This window comes from Schistocerca cancellata, chromosome 2 (genome assembly GCF_023864275.1).
Source record: "Schistocerca cancellata isolate TAMUIC-IGC-003103 chromosome 2, iqSchCanc2.1, whole genome shotgun sequence".
NCBI classification, from domain to species: domain Eukaryota; kingdom Metazoa; phylum Arthropoda; class Insecta; order Orthoptera; family Acrididae; genus Schistocerca; species Schistocerca cancellata.
Genome location: NC_064627.1, coordinates 691,238,854 through 691,261,052, shown reverse-complemented (window position 1 = coordinate 691,261,052; position 22,199 = coordinate 691,238,854). Strand labels below are relative to the sequence as shown.

General features: G+C 38.3%; 1 protein-coding gene across 1 annotated transcript in view; it reads left to right on the top strand.

Annotated features, from left to right (window-relative positions):
* The window catches only part of LOC126162448 (protein Gawky), a 294,019-nt gene that overhangs the window by 174,591 nt on the left and 97,229 nt on the right, over positions 1-22,199 (top strand). The window contains exon 14 of the mRNA XM_049918963.1: positions 6,431-6,505. Within this exon, the coding sequence (XP_049774920.1) occupies positions 6,431-6,505 (75 nt within the window). The remainder of the gene's footprint in view (positions 1-6,430; positions 6,506-22,199) is intronic.

The window sequence follows — 22,199 nt, the reverse complement described above, 5'->3', positions numbered from 1 at the left end:
ACATATCTCTGATACTTGGCAAAGTGTCTACATTTATCTTCATGGCTATGTACAGGAATATGGTAATCTTATTAGGCACAGACTGAAACTTGACTATAGACTGGTACAGAGTAATGCAGACTCGTACAGATTGACTAATCGGAGGTCTGTACACTCGTTATAATACCTCGCGCGTTCAGGTATTACTGCGTGAGTGTGATCCGCGAGGAGAAAAGGTTCTACATTAGCAGCAATCTCATTGGCTGCGTTACATATTAATACACGGATTGGCGGAAGCAGAATTTGGTCCGTCTCTAAGGCAGCGCCATCTCGTAGTGCGGAGATGAATGAGCGCTTTGCCTGCACTGTTGTGCTTAGCGGGGCACGCTCTAGTGGGAAAGTTGTGTATGCGCTGACTATGGGGAACTATGTACACAACAACAATTGACAGGGCAGAAATGATAACAGTGGTTAAATCTCAGGAAGAGCACATGGAATCTTTAATTGATAACTTACAAAAACTCAAAAGTCACCACTATGTTTCTTAAGGACAAAATGGAAGGACAAAAAAGCACAGCTTTATGAAACTGAATGCCTACTGCCAGCTGATTTTGCAAAAAAAATTTACATTTGTAATTCAGGATGCTATACTAGAGTACCACTGGGTCAGTGACAAGGCAACAGTGCATCCATTTATTCTCTACTTTAAAAATAAGAAAGGTGAAGTTTGCAGTTCCTCAATTTGCGTTCTAAGCAACTACTTGGATCACAGTATTTTGGCTGTACATGTGTTCCAAAAATATGCAATAAACCACATAAAAGAAATTTTTCTCAAGGTTGAGAAGCTGATATACTTTTCAGATGGAAGTGGTAATCAGTCTAAGAACAAAAAGAATTTTTCAAATCTGTGCAGCCACAAAGTAGACATGGGTTGGAGGCTAAATGGCGCTTTTTTGCGTCTTGCCATGGTAAAACTGCATGTGATGGAGTAGGAGGTACAACAAAATGTGAAGTAAAGCCAGCCTACAAAGACCAACCACAGACCAAATTCTCACAGTACAGGATGTGTATGTATTTTGCAAGGATAATATTAAAGGCATTACCTATTTGCTGATCAAGACAGAAGTAGTGGTTCTGCATATGAAAACAACACTTCAAACCAGATTTGAAAACTGTATAGCAATAAAAAAACAAGGCATTTCCACAAATTCCTTGGCATTGCAGAAAACTTAGTTTGATGCTATGTAACATCAGAAACTGAAATTTATGAGGGTCATTGTGTCTGTAAAATTACATGTCTTGTCTTTAACGTTGAATGACATAGTGGCATGTGTGTATGATGGACAGTGGTGGCTTGCAGAGGTTGAAAGAATAAGTTTGGAAAACAATGATGTTTTTGTGCATTTTTACCACCCTACTGGCCCAAGAACATCATTCAAGAAATCTAATAGTGACAAAGTTTGGATACCAATGAAAAATGTAAGGAAACTTTCAGTGCTTGAACTTACCACAGCAAATGGGAGGTCTTATTCTGTATCACAGAAGCTGTCTGAAGAAATAAGTGTTCTTATCATTCATCACCTGGTTTAGAAACAGTCACATCTCGAAGGATATTAATTGAAAATATTTATTTTAAGTTTGTCAAAATAATATAAATGTTAATTTCAGTGATGTTTCCCCTTTCTGTATATAATTCAGTACCTTACTTCAATAATAATTGATTATATCCTGCCAATATCACACATCAATGTGTGAATTATTTCCTCATTTTCAAAAATTCATATCTTTGTTCACAATCAGAAATCAATATTGAAATTTTTACAGTATGTTGCTATCATATAAGAGTACAAACTGGGCAAAAATCAAATTTTTATATTCAGTCCCACCTAAGATAACCAACCCCAAACTTTACAATAAATGAAAATTTTCAAATTTCAAAAATTCATAAAAAATCAAGGAAACATTTGTAAGTGTTCTTGCTGTATATGAGGCTAGTAGGGTATGATATCAACCGTATTTACACGAATGTAAGCCGCACTTTTTTTCGGTTTGTGTACTCCAAAAAACCGGCTGCGGCTTAGAATCGAGTGCAAAGCAAGCGGAAGTTCTGAAAAATGTTGGTAGGTGCCGCCACAACTAACTTCTGCCATCGAATATATGTAGCGCTACACAGGCAAGCTTTGTAGGCACAAAGATAAATACTGGCGCCAAAACCTCTGCGCCAGTAAAAAAAAAAAAAAAAGAAGAAGAAGAAGAAGAAGGGTGAAAGACGAGCTTTTTTCTCCGCCCCGAGTTTCGACCACTGCATTTTCATACTTTATCCAACGAAGTAAATACAAATTCCGTATTGTTCATCTTTGAATGTAGCAGAATTTCAACGTACTACGAAAATACAACTGGCGAGACTGTTTGGGATGTTTGTCAATATGGCCAACTCTACGTTCTCAATTTTTTCCTACCTGTGAGAAGAGATGGTTGCTAATAGGAACCTGATGAAATGTGAATCACATGCAGTATTCTCTTCACCATAAGAATAATACGAATATAAATATTTTGCCACGTATTTTTCATGTTTGCTGCTATCTCATTTAAATCCTGTCTGCCTAATAAACTACGAAAGTAGAGTGAGACAACAGCAAACGCGGAAGAATATACGTATCGTGTCATGTTTATATTCGTATTATTCTTATGCCTAATAGTGATACAGTCAGAAATGAAGCACGGCAACTGACTAGATTTTTAAACCTAAGATGACTAATTTCTGTACAGAATTTGATGTACTAAAGAAGCGGCCGCAAAGATTTTCAAACGGAGAAAAATGTTCACCTAACTCTCGTTCAGAACATGTTCTATCATACGCAGTCTATTATTTGGTTCTTGTTGATCATTATCAAAGAAAGCAGCAGTGTAAGTAACAACAAATAGCAGTCTCTTGCCATTGTTTCGCTAATGAGACGATTCCTCTCTCTATCTCTCTCTATCTCTCTCTCTCTCTCTCTCTCTCTCTATCTCTCTCTCTCTCTTTTTTTTAAGTGGCGGTAGCGCGCACAAGAGCAAGCCATGCCACGAGCCGCGACAGGCCGTAAACACGCACTATCAGAATGCGACAAACAATGCATGACACAGTACAGTAATGGCTGTTGATATACTTTCCGGGATGTAAGGTCATGGTCCAAGAACTTTTCTGCTCCTTACGTTTCGTCCAGGACTGCGCTGGGCTTCCTCAGAGGTGCTGCTCTGCTTGCCGACGGCAAGACTCAGCGGAGCAGCGCCTCTGAGGAAGCCCAGCGCAGTCCTGGACGAAACGTAAGGAGCAGAAAAGTTCTTGGACCACGACCTTACATCCCGGAAAGTATATCAACAGCCATGTCACCCGGTCGTGAAAGCCTTCATTCTACAAACAGTACAGTAATGCATTTTCAACTTATGAGTGACGTAAACACCTATAACAAAGAAAACGGCAATTATCAGATCGAAGCAAACTAAGCAATCAATTCAAACCAGACGAAGCACATGAAAAAGGAAGGGTACCCGAATAAATACGGACGGAGCGCCTGATGCATAGCGATGGCTACCTGGTAAAGCTTAACTGCTATGCTTACGACTCGAACCAAACTACTGTAGCTGTATCGTCGTTCATTCGACCTAAATTGTGTCTCATATTACAATGGACCAACTTTGTTTCGATTTGGAGATGCGGCCTAAAACTTTTCTCTCCCCTTGAATTTCGAGTCTAAAATTACAGGTGCAGCTTAGATTCGGGAATTTTTTTTTCCTTTATTTTGAGTCTCATTTTTCAGGTGCGGATTAGATTCGAGTGCGGCTTAGATTCGAGTAAACACGGTAACTATAGGAAAAAATAGGCTCTCATAAATTACTCATTGTGTGTTATTTTTGGGCCTAAAAAGTGGATTTTTGAAAATTTGGATACCAAACTTTGGAGGTAATTTTGACTGGTTGTTTTTGAATAGATTCACATTTTTGCTAACGTCTCTGATCTGAAACATCGTTGCGTGCTTACAAACAAAAATGGCCACCATCCAGTAAAGATTAAAAAAAAAAATTGTTTTGAACTTCACAATTATAGATAAAAAAATTAAAGTATTTAAAAATGGTCAAGCAACGAACTTAATTTTTATTGAACCTCTTCATTTTTATTGACCCTGAAGTCACACCAATACCTTAAAAGGGAAGTTTGAGTAATCTGTTGAATCACAGGCCCATATCATTAACGTCGATTTGCCGTAGGGTTTTTTGTACATATACTGTATTTGAACATTATGAAGCACCTCGAAGAAAATGATTTATTGACATGTAATCAGCACAGATTAAGAAAATATGGTTCCATCAAAACACAACTAGCCCTTTATACTCGTGAAGTAATGAGTGCTATCGACAGGGGATGTCAAATTGAGTCCATATTTTTAGATTTTCAGAAGGCTTTCGACACTGTTTCTCACGAGCATCTTCTAACCAAAGTGCATGCATGCTTCGGCAATATCGCCTCAGTTGTGCGACTGGATTCATGATTTCCTGTCAGTAAGGTCACAGTTCGTAGTAATAGAAGGAAAATCATGGAGTAAAACAGAAGTAATATCCGGCGTTCCCCAAGGAAGTGTTATAGGGCCTCTATTGTTCCTGATCTATATTAACGGCATAGGAGACAATCCCAGTAGCCGTCTTAGATTGTTTGCAGATGATGCTGTCATATATTGTCTCGTAAAGTCATCAGATGACCAAAACGAATTGCAAAATGATTTAGATAAGATACTAGTATGGTACGAAAAGTGACATTTGACACTGAATAAAGAAAAGTGTGAAGTTATTCACACGAGTACTAAAAGAAATCCGCTAAATTTTGATTATGCGATAAGTCACACAAATCTGAAGGCTGTAAATTCAACTAAATGCTTAGGGATTACAATGCCAGATACCCTAAATTGGAAAGATCACATAGAAAATGTTGTGGGTAGAGCCAACCAAAGATTGTGATTCATTGGCAGAACACTTAAAAGGTGCAACAGGTCTACTAAAGAGACTGCTTACACGACACTTGTCTGCCGTATTCTGGAGTATTGCTCCTCTGATTGCAAAAACACTGTTGGCACTTACCTATATAGGGAGAAATGATCATCATGATAAAATGAGAGATCAGGGCTTGCACAGAAAAATTTAAGAGCTCTTTTTTCCCGCACGCCGTTCGAAAGTGGAACAGTAGAGAGACAGCTGGAAGGTGGTTCATTGAACCTTCTGCCAGGCACTTTATTGTGAATAGCAGAGTAATCACGTAGATGTAGATGTTGTTCTAGGCGACTATCTTTGTTGCATTACATTCACATGTTTTTCCATTTTGGGGCAGGATTGTGCTTTTTTTTAATGCAGGTAAATATTTGGTAAAGGATTTGAAAGCTGAAGCTGTTGGTTGAATGAAGTTGTTGTCTGAATAGATATAGATAAGAGTGGTAGAATATCCTTCATTTTATAAATTCAAAGCTTTGGTGTCCATTACGGGGAAGACTGGTAAACCCTGTATTTAACATAACATCAGTCTCGGTAAAGGGCAAAATATATGTCATTTTGAGGCCAAGACCTCAACAAATAAACATCCAGAAGTATATGTAAAACTTCATGCCAGATTTAAAGTGTGTGCTGGGCTGTGATTTGTTGTCTTCCACAGATGAGCACTTGCCTGTGAAGTCCAAGTCCATCACACAGTTTTAATCTCCCTGAAAGTTTCAAATCAGTACCCACTCCACTGTGAACTGAATATTTATCATAGATCCAGAAATATGTTGTTCAGAACACGCCTCACTTTGAGACCATATAATGTTGCACCATCTTGTTTCAAAAAAATAAATGCTGTGGACTAGTTACAGTTTCGTAGACAACACCAATAACTGAAGACGATTTGTACTATCAGAATGTTTTCTGGAGAAAAAAAAGATTCGGTGATGAAACCAGCCATCAAAGCATATGAATTCGAATCTAGCATATGGGTTTGCTGAGCATCAGATTTGGCCTTTGAGTGTTGGCTGTCCAAATACACAAACAGTTTTTTTCAATAATAACCACACAATATTTATGAAGTATTCATTTTCCTCCAAACATAAACAATATTCTCAGCAAATGATGTGTGTTCTGATCTGTTGTTTCTTTTAAATACATTCAGTAATTACTGTCAAACATTTCATGTGTGAAAGACAAACATAAAGCACTGAATACAATTTGTACTATCATCAGACTGGCAATAGTTACTTAGTTACTGGATATTGTTTGCTGTGTGTTTGCGAAATACCATTTAGAACACATTGTTATGTTCTGTTTCTGTGGTTACTACGTCTGTGGTTTTTTTTCCCCCTCCACCGTATGTGTGTGTGTGTGTGTGTGTGTGTGTGTGTGTGTGTGTGTGTGTGTGTGTATTTATTTATTTATCTATTTGTTTATTTTTCAGGGTCCAAAGCAATTAACGAGAGATATTGTGTGGTCCAGTAGACAGTTCAAACTACTGTCAGAGTTGGGATTCAAGGTATGGCACACTTGATTTGAGTAAATAAACATAAAGATAATTATTGTGCTTGGGTGCTTGCAGAGATTCATATATTTCGCTCAGCATCTTTTAGTATCGCACACATTTTCTTGATCTTCAAATAGACAGCAGCTATTAAGTAGAGAGATAACTTTAATGCATTTCACATGACATTATTTTACAGTAGTGAGAATGGTGCAATGTTTAACCGGAAGCATCTGTATGTAACATACAATCACCTTGTTGTTCCTCATGTAATTGGGTATTAAATCTGCTACCTGTGTACCTTATCTCTTTTATATCTCAGTAATGCAACAGTGACAGTGGAACCAACATCGAGGGTGGGGGGTTGCACTACCAACGACTGATATCTGCTGAAGATGGCTGATGTTTTCAAACCAGTACACCAGTATGTGCACAGTCTTTGTATTTAGTACAAGAAAGTAGTAGTTTGTGGCATCCTGAGGGTGAGAAAGATAATAACTGGGATATATCTCTGAATATGTGTTCTGAAATTTCCTTTCATTGGAGATAACAGATTTCAAACAACATAAAAACAGGGTGTTTACGACCCGGGACAACTGGGAAATGTAGATAAAACCTGGGAATTTTTTCATCTGGGAGAAAACCGGGAAAAACCTGGGAATTTTTTGGAATTACAGGAATTTTTCGGAATTCCGGGAATTTTTCGTTGTTTTAGCTTTCGGTTAAATTTTTGTAATTTTAGCTGGTAACAATTGGTTCTCTAGCAAAGATTGTTACTGTATCCTGCTACTGGAGAATGATACTGCAGCAATAAAATATAAATGAGAGTAAAAAAATTAAACTTTAGTGGCAAAGGAAATGCGCAATTTACAACAACAAAACTCTGAGCACGTGCAAGTGTCCACAAATAGCAAAAATATGTCAAAGGCTGTAGGGTGAAGACTACGTAATTCTTCGTAATAATATACTGCTTGCTATGAGCATGACATCACAACTGTTCACATTAGGTTTGTTTTGAGCAGTACCTTCTCCTGCTTCCCACTACTGGAAATGTGGCTGTTAGCTGTATCGGCAGTAGCAGCAAGCAGCCAGATGCAAACTAGAAAAATTTTTCTCATGCGCCCTAGCTGCCATATTCGCGAATGCGCAGAGTTGTCCAAGTTGTAGTGGGGAGGGGTTTAGTCTCCATGTGACCTGTGTTCGCGTTAAGTGATTTCACTGCTTCTCTTTGTTTACAGCTCTAACGTCAAATGAAAACAAAATGGATTTCTGTGGCCGGGAGCTATCAAGTGAATTAAAATACATTCACATAATTACGGAGGAAAAATATATTATTAGTTTCAGTTTCCTGATTTTATTTTATTTCCAAGTTATTAGCAGTCAAGCATTAATCACCTTGCAGAACAATGAAGTTAATTTTGCTAGTTTGCTAAACAAATTTGGCTTTATTAATCTTTCCGCAGAGGCAATCATTCTATTTGAAACAAAGTGTTTTCATTCCACAGTATTGGCTAGTTCCAACTGCTCGCTGAATTTCAAGTGCACGGTATCATCTTCTGCCTTGTATGGCATGCCATAATAAAGAACCAAAAATGAGATTGCAGAGTACTGGTACTCCAAGAAAATTTACATCCCGAAAACCACACTGAAAAGCTTGATATCAGATTGGACCTACTTCATTGTGAATTCGGAAAAAACTAATGTGCACGTCAAGCAGAATTATGCATTTTAGTAATGTTTAAAAAATTCCGATGCTCTTGGTAGTATCCTCTGATGCCCTTTTTCTTTTATGGTGTAATATAAGCTCTCTTAGTGCTTTATACATACAAACATGTGGGCTTCCTACACCACTGCAGCTGCGCACGCACAATAATGCCTGTTTTCTGGCGCTCTCTGGCAACTGGTAAATCGAACCTATTTCTAACAGTCTCCGGATACTATTGCGAACGGTGGTTCGAAAAGTGTTACTTTCAAAGTAAATTTCTTTTTATGCTAGATGTATTATGTTACGTGTTAGAAAGTGGGATGAATTTCTAAATCACAGAGCGTTTAAAACTGAACACTTTGAGCATCAGCCACCTACAAGAATTTCGAGCCCAGTCATTTATGTCATAATTTTAAATTTGCTGGCACATTTGTGTAATGAATCTTGAAGTATAACATGTGTAAAAAAAGATCAGTAGTACATGTGAAACCTTAGCTTATGTCGTACTTGTTAATCTTAGAGACCAGTATTATATGTGAAAGCTTAGCTTTTCTTGTAGCTATGCTATGTATATTCATGTAAACAGTTAACTTTCGCTCTTTGTGTGTTCGCGCTACGTGACAGTGATCTTGCTATTGGCTGACTATAACACGTGTCCTATGCTCTGAATATCTGCTGTCGTCGGCTGGCAAGATCACGTAGCATGAGATATGATTGGCTTACAAAAGGACTCGCAACCTCGGTTTCAATGCTCCGGAAACAAATGCACTGTGTTTGGTTCAATTCGAATTTATACTGTCGTAATACTAAAATATGCAGCGTATATGTTGCTGCAAATCAAAGGTCTTCCCAAAACTTCTCTCCCTTTTTTTCATTAAGTCTTTCGAAAACTTCTCTCCGCCATCTTTGCTTTTTTTCCGGTAAGTTCCACGCGAGTGTATAAAACGTTAACCATTCAAAGGATTGATAAGTTTTACAGTTCCGAGGGAAAATCCACGGAAAATGTACTGTCACTTAGTACGGAAAAAGTGTGTTTTTGCCCAGGAAAAAGAATCTTTGTAATAGTTCATTGAATGTTACCTTATATTACTTACATGATGCATGTTCTGTGGCTGTGTAGCCATTTCATACTCAATGCACACAAAATCTATAACAGAAATTTTTGGCCTTTGTTATAACCTCAAAAAACTGTGTTAAAATGAGAAGTGTGACAAATGTCTATTTTGAAGCTGAAGTTTCTGTAATGGATCTTTTTTGATATGTGGCAGGTGGGCATTAACACTCTACAAATTATTATTACTGATTACTAACATTTTTATTGCAGAAGGGTGCTAACTCTCGTATGATGTGGTTTGCAAGGTGATGTATGTTTTTCCACTTTTCAGTGCTTTATGTTTGTCTTTCACACGTGAGTTGAAAGACAGTTATTGACGTTTAATTAGCATATGTCTGTTTTGGTGAATTATTTGAAGTTTTGCAGAATGTTTGTAATACTGCTTTTCAATATCACCAAGGATCCTCTAGAGTACATAGTAGAACGTTTCTCTCTTCATCTCATATATTCATAACATTTGGCTGGTTATTCCAGTAACTGAGGGAAAAGTGTACAGTACACACCACTTTTGTTTCGAGGCATGTGCAGCTCATTCACATGCATTCGGATCTTTTTAATAGCAAAAGCCCCAACCTAGCACTTGCCTTCAAGCACTGAGGCCTTGTGGCATCTGTCCCACCCACGGAGGTTAAAATAGATTCTGACCTCCTTGCTAGGATAGGTACTAACTAACTTAACCTAACCTCCTGGATCCTGCCAAACATTCGTGGAGATCACATTCACTGCAATCGAGTTGTCAGCCGAGGTTGTTGGATGACCTGTGGCAATAGTGTCTGGGCTCGTTGTCATATGCCACGGTGAATGCAACCTAACTGATAAGATGAAGCCTTTTAAAGTCCTGCAGTTCCCATCTTATGTGTCTGACTGAGTGCTTGATTGTATTGTGATGAGGCACCCAAATATGAAAATATGCCAAGTTTTAGAAAAACATTCACCTGCCCATTTTGTGTTTATTTGCCTCAGATTTAGAAAGCATGTAAAAAATTATGGAAATTGCTTGCAAAATGTGTAGCCATGGGCAGGATTCAGAGGAAAAAAACAGTAAATATCTGAGGAAGTGATAATGTGAGAAGTTTAATTTCCAGCAGCCATGGAGTTATTTATGGATGGTTTTTATAAAAAGTCAAAGAACACCATTCTGGCTGTAGAAAGTTTCTTATTACAACCCTGACGGGTTTCATGCCAATTTAGGAGCCTCCACCTGTGATCTAAATGAGAATCCTCACCTGTGGATGTGCCTTAATTGGCATGAAATTGGTCATGGTTTTAATTTAATTAAATTTTTTTTGCAGTTACAGTCATGCTCTTTGCCAACTTGTAAAAATGTGGACATTTGGCTGTGGTTGCCCACAATTTTAAATAATTTATAGATATGTATGTCCTCTGGGAGTAGAAGTATAGCTTCCACTAGTTTCCATTTAAATGGTCTCAAAAGCCACTTTACAATCACATGTATAGTGCCTTTGAGGTTTTCACAGTTTTGTATGAGGTTAACAATGTTCATAATGTGACCAGTGTGTTTCTCGCGTTCTCTGGGTTTGTTCTCCAAAATATACCAGAAGAAGAGGAATTTCTTCACATAGAATATACATTTAAGTGTCAGGAAGTCTTTTCTGAAAGTATTTGTACGGAGTGTAGCTGTGTAAGGAAGTGAAACATGGGCATTAATCAGTTAAAACAAGAATAGAACAGAGGTTTCAGAAGGATGTAGCTTGTAGTTGGTATTCCAAGATGAAGAGACTTTCACAGGATAGAGTAACATGTAGCATAGAGAGCTGCATCAAACCAGTCTTAAAACTGAAGACGACAACAGTAACAACACATACCAGCGTATATAATCTGAGAGACAACATGAAGTGTGTGGTATAGGGTGCATTCTCAGAATATCAGAAAGAATTGTCTGCTATACTGTATAATGTAATGCAACAATACTTAGAACGTGTGTCTAATGAACTTCATTGTTGTCACAGTTGACATTCTATCTCACTGCTTGAAATTGAGTTGCATCTGTTATGCTGATGTTGTAACCAAAGGGAGTCACTTTCAATACTAGTGGGAGTTCATTTTGGGTGTTTCTATATACTGGGTCCCTGTGGAGAGTAGGCTTAAGTAATTGATTATAGATCATGCCATGCCATGCCACGCCATTCCAGACATGTAGTCGGACAGTCCACAAAAATGTCTAAATAACACACACACACACACACACACACACACACACACACACACACACAGCTTATGGATGGGGGGAGGGGCAGGTAAAGCTTAATACAGGAATGTGGCACTGGTTTGCTCACCCTGGTGCTGGCAGGGGTATTTGGATGTGACATATGAAGCAGTGGCAGAGTGGGCTGGGTGTGGCACTAGGACAGAAGAAGGAGACATTGAAGACAAGAGTGTGCAGAAGTTACAACAGAACTAGTATATGACATAACTGCTTTTACGGGTTGCCCTGCACCTGGTACAACAAATGTCTGTCACAGGATGTCTGTTGAATAGGTGCAGAAGACAGACTTTGTTCTTGGGATATGACACCTGTAGCAAGAAGTTGTGATTTCTTTTTTTGTTGCTACACCAAGATGGAATGTCCAATCAGCCATATGTGATGTCCTGTGTAACAGCATGAACTTCCACATGAAATAGCAATAGGTTTGTGTTCAAAACAGATAAATCCTAAGTTCTCAACATTGTAATTTTTCTGAAACTACTTAATGGGTTTTGGAGAGTACAATATGGTTGAATTTGTCTCTCTGATATCTATGATACTAAGAGCAGACATATTTGAAAAAAATGAAGTTGATACCAATATCTCAGTATGAAATATAGTTGTGGCAAGAGACTAACGATTTTTAGTGAGGACTTTCTTACAATTCACCACATCAATTATGATGTCTGAAATGATTCCAGCAGTTTTGAAACAAATAGCTTAGATGAATCACCCTGCTTATAAAATGAGTTGAAGGGCATTAATGACTTGGCTGTTTAGCACCCTAAGCCATAAATAATCACCAAAATGAGTGGAATGTGCTGAAATAAGACAAAAGCCTGAAAATTAAATGAAGTTGAAAGACAAGTGAGACTAAAAAAGATATCACTAGATTGTTGGAATGGTAGTATGATCCTTAGTGTGACATTGTCAAAATCATGAATGTCAAGAATATGATAATGTTATCAATATTGTGGTGGTTCTCACCTTCTTGTGGCTGATTCAAGATGTCAGAGTGGTCAGTGCTGCTGGGTTACAGCATTTCCTGTAAAAATGTCATACAATGAATGATTGCATATATCTTTAAGTGATATGTTATTTAGATTATATTGATTTCAAGATCATGAAAATGAAAATGTAGAATGATCTTATCAATAGAGAAGTGTCATTTAGGATAAACCCGAGATAAAGGTTCATATATGTGAACTGGGTTTATTTATAAGGGCAAATATATTTAAACAAAATAGGTTTTAGATTTGGGCTCTTTAGTGTAGCCTCAAATCTATATGAATGCTACTGATGACAGTTGTAAATTTGAAGAAGAAAAAAAATCAACCTATTGTGTCAAAATAGAAAACTAGTCCAGCCAATGTGTAATAAAAATTTGGCAACAATACCAGCAGCTTTTCTATAACTGAAAAGAGAATTCCAAGAATTGCAAAATCATAATGTTTACGTCTTATTGGAGTTCTGCGAATTGTTCAAGTTCATAAATATAGAATTGTGGACACAATTGAAGAATTTATCACAAACCTCCGAAACGCACTTAGTTTAGAAATGCGGTAACAGTTGACAGTGGTGAAAACTGCTCTTCAGGGCGAGATTATCAGTGGCGATATTCTGTTTTAAAAATATCAAAATATTCCTACCTGTTTTTAACTTGGCACCACACTCGACATCTTCAGTGGTATGTGGTTAATAATGCAGATTTCAATACTATAATTGATATCACTGCTTACTGACATCTGTGACAACCACTGCCATAGCAACAGTCATCTGCTGCTTGGTTCAGATGAAAAGACTGTAACATTTAAATTTTTGTGTATGTATCTACACTGCTATTTACCTGCAGGCAACTGCATTGATCTGAATTGGGCAGTCATCACATGGTTAAAAGCCTATTTAGCTTTTTCATTGTGGGCATTTAGTAATTTCCATTACACCCTGTTTCAAGAGATCTACAAGATTTCTAGGTCCTGAGAAGTAAGTCTTGCAATTTCAGTGATAATGAACTTTTTTGGCACAACAAAATCATCATTTTACTATTTGCACTGTTTGACTTCATCCCTTCTGATAAATGTATTAACAAAGTCTCAGGTTTTTATTTACACTCATTTAAGGACTGTACAGACTGTGTGCCTCGACTCGCTATACCTTGTTGATAATAATTACTCAGTTATACTTGTCGTGTAGTAGAAACAGCACGAGTGCTCATGACCAAGCTAATATACACACAAAGACAAAATATTGATTAAGGTAATAATAAACATAATTTTCCTTTCCTTTGTACACAAATAAATTCAGTTGCATTAAAGTGGCAGTTATAAAAGGTAATTTTAAGATACAGTGTATGTATAAATTGCCTTGTGAATAACATACACCAGGAGTTAATGGACTAGAGCTAGAGCTAGAGCTGCAAAGTGCTGTCTCTGGTATAAGAAGTGAGAAGAAAGTTTTCAGACAAATAGGTCACCAGAATAGACAGCACACACATGCCCCCTCACACACACACACACACACACACACACACACACAGGCTGCCAGACACTGCGGTCATTCGTGTGAGAGAGGTGTGTGTGTGTGTGTGTGTGTGTGTGTGTGTGTGTGTGTGTGTGTTGATGAAGGCCTGTTTGCCCGAAGACTTGGTTTGACAGTCTTTTTTTGTGCCTATCTGCAACTCGGCATCTCTGCTATATTATGAGTTGCAGCTATCCTTTTCATAATATTGCCATTATACCGTCCAGGATTATCCGTTGTTTGGACTTAGGAAAAAAGAAGTATGAGAATATGCTGAAAACATTGCCCATGTTCAGCAATACTGCACTACAGCAGAGAACATCAAGGCTAATCGACAACTCATCAGAAGTGATGGGCACTTATCTATGCCTGAAATTTCTTAGAAACGTCACATAAGCGTCCAGTCATTCAATAAGAATGAGTTGCAATTCTGTAAAATGCCAGTTATTTGGGTTGTCTAACTGCTAAATGAAGCACAATAAGCTGCTTCGTATGCTTCTAACAGGGCATGCCTTTTTTGACAAAATCAATCATACTTGATGAGGCTTGGCTCCATCATTGCTCCCTCAAACTGAAGAATGCCGGTATAGAGTAATAGAAGAGTGCAACATGGTACTAGTGAAACCTAAGCACAGTTGTGTGCTGGTTTGACCAGTATGCATTGGATTGCTGTTGTACATTGTGCCTAGCTTCCTGTCTTGTAAATATGACTTGCAGCATGTTTAGACTCGTGAAGAATGCTCGGGGTGTAGAGTGTTACAGAAACAAAACAAAGGTGCCACAATTATTGTGCTACTCACTTCAGTCACGTCCTCAATAGCAAAAGTTTTATTACTGAAGGCGTATTTATGTTTCATCCACCCTCTGTATAGTGGTGTACGTGCATGCGCATGCGGTCCACCTCTATGTGTTTTCTTCTACCTGAAAAGCAATTGACTGCTGGAGATAAAACAGTGGGATATACTATGAGGGACATTCAAAAAGTAATGCAACACTTATTTTTCTTGGCCAATTTCAGTTGGAAAAAATGCAGAATTTATTGTGGGACATAGTGGATTATTGCCACTTCAGCCACAATAGTTTCATGAAGTTCATTTAGGTGGTGGCACTGTGTGTAGCCTTCAAAATGGCATTCATAACAGAGGTGCATTCCAAGCAGAGAGCTGTCATTGAGTTTCTTTTGGTGGAAAACTAGAGCATCAAAGATAATCATAAGTGCTTACAGAATGTCTACGGAGACCTGTCAGTGAGCAAAGGCATTGTCATTCAGTGGATGAGATGTCTGTCATCATTACAATCAGGTTTGCGCAAACCTGTCCAGACTGCCGTGTGCCAGCGAGTCGCAGTGTTGGAATGTGCAGACGCTCTCATTGTAGATGATTGACAGATTACAGTCAAAAACCCTGCTGCTCAACTGCCTGCCACCTAAGAGGAGACCAAAAGGGACAATGAAAGACCATTTGTTGATGCAGCAAGACATTGACACCAAAGTCGACCAGTAGAGGGGGTATCATGCAGGCATTCAGGCCCTCCCAGTAAGGTGCTGTAAGGCTGTCGCATTGAATGGAGAGTATGTTGAAAAATAGGATTTTGTAGCCAAAGGAGTGGGGAATAGTATGGTGTGTTGGAATCCTGAATAAAATGAATGTGCTTTCAGAAATAAAAGTGTTGCGTTACTTATTAAATGCTCCTCATAATATACCAAGTATAAATCGACTACCTCTTCTACCAGTGGGACCACAGTTCCTCTTAACATCGGACCAATTTTCTGGAACACTATGATTAGCTTTTACCCACATGTCGTCAATCCACTCTGTACCCAAAATTAATGTCTTCCATTTCACGTGAAAATGTATATCACCTGACAAGTCAGTATGACGATTCAGTTTGAATTGAATGACTGAATTTGAATCAACAGATTTATACAATGCTATGTGAAGTTTATGCAATGTAGGATGCTCTCTTAAGATGTTGGTGATAATTGTATATGCAATGTCAAATTGTCTCTAGGGCAAAAAAATTCAGATTTATTATTTACTTTCTAAAATGTGTGGTGAATAGTAACATGAGATTCGTACACCCTTTCAGTCAGTTTTTTTATGTCATCATGGTTATAATTCATGCAACTGCATTTGAAATGTTCCTTCCGCTTCATGAATGGATATTCCGTAACAGCTCGTGATATTCCACGCAACCCTACAGGCAGATTCCACGTACTCATTGGCAATTCGCTGCATGCAAAACACATTAGATAATGTACTGCCTATTTGTTGGCAAACCTAGATTAATTCTCTACACTGCCACAGTATTAAAACAGGTCTAAAATAAGAGTAACAATCCCTGTCTTGAGCCGTTAGATAGGGTTAAATGTCTCACTATTCCCATATCACTCACAAATTCCCTGCAGAACTCTGCTACTTTCGAGACTATGATGCAGCCTCCAGATAGGAAACAAGCACTTGAAAAAGTCGTTACATCTTCCCCAACTGGTTTGTTGCAATTCCCTTCATTCATCTCCTCCATAAACAAAACTGGAAAACAGTCCAAAGAAGTGGAGATGGTCACGCACAAAAATTCCACATTGGAAAACTGAATTTGTCCTTTACTACACCTAATTCATTAAATTACCCAGGACGGTAATTAATGGCGCCACTCTCTGCTACGAAACCTCTTCCTGCAGAGTATACACACTGAGGTGACAGTGTCATGGGATAGCAATATGCCCATATGCAGATGGTGGCAGTATCATGTACACGATGTACAAAAGGGCAGTGCAATGGCAGAGCTGTCATTTGTACTCGGGTGATTCATGTGAGAAGGTTTCTGAAGTGATTATGGCCACACAATGGGAATCAACAGACTTCTAACATAGAATGGAAATTGGAGCTAGACATATGGGAATCCATTTCAGAAATCATTAGGGGATTCAATGTACTGAGATCCACGGTGTCAAGAGTGTGCTAAGCATACCAAATATCAGGCATTGTCTTCAGGGTGTATACGACCCGGGACAACCGGGAAATCCGGGAAAAACCCGGGAATTTTTTCATCCGGGAGAAAACCGGGATAAACCCGGGAATTTTTCATTGTTTTAGCTTTCAGTTAATTTTTTTAAATTTTGGCTGCAGAATTGATTCTCTAGCAAAGAATGTTATTGTATCCTGCTACTGGAGAATGATACTGCAGCAATAAAATATAAACGAGAGGGAAAAAAATAAAACTTTAGTGACAAAGGAAATGTGCAATTTACAACAAAAAACCGTGCACGCACAAGCGTTTGCAAATAGCAAAAATATGTCAAAGGCCGTAGGGCGCAGACTGTAATTCTTCGTAACAATAAACTGCTTGCTATGAGCATGACGTCACAACTGTTCACATTAGGTTCGTTTGACCAATTGCCAGCGGTCTGTTGCGCATGCGCATTTGACTTCCGTATAAGCAGTACCTTCTCCTTCTACTTGAAGTTTGGCTGTTAGCTGTGTCTGTAGCAGTAGCAAGCAGCCAGATGCAAACGAGAAAAATTTTTTCTCACGCGCCCTAGCTGCCAGATTCACACTTGCACAGAGTTGTCTGAGTTGTAGTGGGGAGGGGGTTAACCTCCACGTGACGCGTGTTTACGTTAAGTGATTTCGCTGCTTCTCTTCGTGTACAGCTCCCAAGTCAAATGAAAACCAAACGGATTTCTGTGGCCGGGGAGCTATCAAGTGAATTAAAATACATTGACATAATTATGGAGAGCAAAAATATATTATTAATTTCAGTTTTCTGATTTTATTTTATTTCCAAGTTAGTAGCAGTCAAGCATTAATCGCCTTGCAGAACAGTGAAGTTATTTTAGCAAGTTTGCTAAAGAAATTTGGCTTTATTAATCTTTCCGCTGAGGCAATCATTTTACTTGAAACGAAGTGTTTCATTCTACAGTATTGGCTAGTTCCAACTTTTCGCTGAATTTCAAGTGCACGTTATCATCTTCTGCCATATATGGCATTATGCCATAATAAAGAACCAAAAATGAGATCGTAGAGTACTGGTACTCCGAGAAAATTTACATCCCAAAAACCACACTGAAAAGCTTAATATCAGATGGGACATACTTCATTGTGAATCTGGCAAAAGGCAATTCGCACTTCAAGCTGAATTATGCATTTTAGTATGGTTTACGAAATTCCGATGCTCTTTGGAGTACCCTCTGATGCCCTGTTTCTTTTATGGTGTAATATAAGCTCTTTTAGTGCTTTATAAACACGAACATACTGGCTTCCTACACCACTGCAGTTGCACACGCACAATAATGCCTGTTTTCTGGTGCTCTCTGGAAACTGGTAAATCGAACCTATTTCTAACAGTCTTCGGATAGTATTGCGAACGGTGGTTAGAAAAGCGTTACTTTCAAAGTAAATTTCTTTTTACGCAAGATGAATTATGTTACGTGTGAGAAAGTGGGATGGATATCTAAACCACAGAGCGTTCGAAACTGAACAGTTTGAGGACCAGCCACTTACAAGAGTTTCGAGCCGAGACATTTATGTCATAATATTAAATTTACTGACACATGTGTGTGATGTATCTTAAAGTATAACACACGCAAAAAAGATCAATATTACATGTGAAAGCTAAGCTTCTGTTGTAGCGTGTTAATCTTAGAAACTAATATTATATGTGAAAGCTTAGCTTTTATTGTAGATATACGGTACTGTGTACATTAATGTAAACCGTTAACTTTTCCTCTTGAGTGTTCCCGCTATTTAACCAGTGATCTTGCTATTGGCTGACTATAACACGTGTCCTATGCTCTGAATAGCTGCTGTCATCGGCTGACGAGATCTCGTGGCTTGAGATATGACTCGCTTACAAAAGGACATCGCAACCTCGGTTTCAACGCTCCGCAAACTAACGCGCTGTGTTTGGTGCAATTCGAATTTATACTTTCGTAATACGAAAATATGCAACGTATATGTTGCTGCAAATCAAAGGTCTCTTTTTTTGTTATAAGTCTCTCCAAAACTTCTCTGCCCGTCTTTTTTTTTTTTTTTTTTTTTTTTTTTTTTCGGGAAGCTCTACGCGATTGTATAAAACGTTAACCATTCAAAGAATTGATAAGTTTTGCAGTCCCGAGGGAAAATCTACGGAAAATCTGTCAGTTAGCACAGAAAAAGTGTATTTTCGCCCGGGAAAAAGCGTATTTTTTAAACGGGATATCCGGGAGAAATCCGGGAATAATCCGGGAATTTTTTTTCCTTGTCCCCGTATACACCCTGTGTCTTGCACTGCTAACACTGCAGAGAGGCCGACGGCCTTCACTTAACAATGGAGAGCAGCAGCTTTTTCGCAGTTGTCAGTGCTAACAGACAAGCAACACTGCATGAGATAACCGCAGAAATCAATGAGGGACATACAACAATTGTATCCAGTGCGGCAAGACTTGCCACTAATGGGCTGTAGCAGCATAAAGGCATAAGTGCCTTTGCTAACAGTGTGACACGTGGCTTGCAGCACCTCTCCTGGGCTCATCACGATATTAGTTGGACCCTAGACTACTGGAAAACTGTGGTATGGTCAGATAAGTCCCAATTTCAATTGATAAGAGCTGATGGTAGCGTTCGAGTGTGATGGACCCGAGTTGTCAGCAAGGCCCAGTGCAAGGTGGTGGTGGCTTCATATGATGTGGGCCGTGTTTACATGGAATGGACTGATGTAACTGGTTTTGTTTGGCTGCTTGGAGACCATTTGCAGCCATTCATGGATGTGATGTTCCCAAACAGTAATGGAATTTTTATGGATGTCAATGCGCCCTGTCACTTGGCCACAATTGCTCGTGGTTGGTTTTAAGGTCATTCTGGACAATCTGTGTGAACAATTGGGCCACCCAGATTGCCTGACACGATTCCCATTGAACATTTATGTGATATAATCGAGCGGTCGGTTCATCCACAAAATCCTGCACTGAGAACACTTTCACAATTCTGGATAACTATAGAGGCAGCATAGCTCAATATTTCTGCAGTGGACTTCCAACAACTTGTTGAATCCATGCCACATAGAGTTCCACACTATGCTGGGCAAAAGAAAAATATGTTGAAGTACCGTCCACTGATCTTAAATTAAATGGCTCTTATGGGTGTGGAGTAAGTTTTAAAAAAATTTAAAAAGTAACAAATAACGTTTCACAAAATATGTAGATGTTCAGTACTCTGATGTGCATATGGTTATTCTTAGGCTGTAGTAGCCATGCACCATCAAATAGAAGAATCATTTTACAACACTGATCTACAGTGATTGCATTATTGTACCAAATTTGTACTGAAGTCAGATTGTACATAAAACACACACACACACAAACACACACAATACAGCAGTTGGTTCTAGTAAAAATTCATCAACTGGAGGAGTTAGCCACCATTAAATCGTTTAGGCTCCTCTTGAACTGAACTTTATTACTAGTTAAGCTTTTTGTTACTGCTGGCAAGCTACTGACTTAAGTAAGTGACTTAAAATCTTTGTCAAGATTATTCTTATTTCTAGTATCAGTCCCATGAACTGAGCTGTCGGTTTGAAAAAGGAATTGTTTGTAATTACAAATTTCATTAAGGAGTAGTTATATTAGGAAGCAGTAATTAGTATCCTAGTTCCCTTAACGGGCATCTGCAGGATGTTGAGTTCATGCCAAAAATAATTTGTGTTACTCATTTTTGGACCAGGAAAACTGTAGACTTGCATGAGGAGTTACCCTTAAAGTTATCCCATGTGACATAGTGTGATGAAAGTAAGCAGAGCATGCCAGCTTTCTTATTTTTCTGTTATATATGTCTGACAATATTCGCATTGTAAATATAGAGATTTTTCTAGGCACTTCAGCATTACTGTGGTATGATCCTCCCAGTTGAATTTATCATAAATCTGTACTCCCAAGAATTTTATATTGTTAACTTCTTCTATCTATCTATCTGTCTATCTATCTATCTATCTGTCTGTCATCATATTTTAGGCATATACTGCCGAGAACTGTCAGACAAGCTCTAAATTGCGTGTAGTGGGTTTTTTTCAAAGTTGAGTGCTTTGTTGTTGTTGTTGTTGTTGTTGTTGTTGTGGTCTTCAGTCCTGAGACTGGTTTGATACAGCTCTCCTTGCTACTCTATCCTGTGCAAGCTTCTTCATCTCCCAGTACCTACTGCAACCTACATCCTTCTGAATCTGCTTAGTGTATTCATCTCTTGGTCTCCCCCTACGATTTTTACCCTCCACGCTGCCCTCCAATACTAAATTGGTGATGCCTTGATGCCTCAGAACATGTCCTACCAACCGATCCCTTCTTCTGGTCAAGTTGTGCCACAAACTTCTCTTCTCCCCAATCCTATTCAATACTTCCTCATTAGTTATGTGATCTACCCATCTAATCTTCAGCATTCTTCTGTAGCACCACATTTCGAAAGCTAGGAACCATTTATTAATATCCATGAAAATTTCATTAATCAATTCTTCAAAGTTTACAGTTGATTTGCTACTTATTGCAACCTTTATATCATCTGCAAACAAAACACACTTGGCATGTAGTAATGGTACAGGAGAAGGTCATCGATGCAAGTGAGAAAAAGTAAGTGCCCTAAGATGGAAGCTTGTGCATCACCACATGTAATTTGTTCCCATGTGGATGATACCTGATAATTTAATCATGTCTCTTTCCTAATGAAACATTTGTTTCCTGTCAGAAATATAGCATTTGAAACATTTTGCTGCATTTCCTGTTTCAGCATAATAGGAAAGGATATTGTGATTACACAGTCAGATGCCTCTGACACATCACAAAATATACCAGTAGCCTGTATTGTGTAATAAATTAAGCATATTCTCACTGTATTTGTAGAGAGCCTTCCCAATATCAGAACCCTTTAAAAATCCAGATTGTGGTTTTGACATGTTTGTTGTCAGGTAATTAACAAGCTGATTATATATAACCTCTCCTAAAATTGAAATTGGACGGAAATTTTACAGTATTTCTTTACCTCCTTTATAAAACTTCACCATGCATATTTCAACCATTCAGGAAATACTCCACTAGCAAATGACTGGTTACACAGATACCTTGATATATCACTAAACTCAGAGGCACACTCATGAATTAACTTCGTTGATATTTTGTCATAACCACTAGTTTTTTATTTTCTCGATT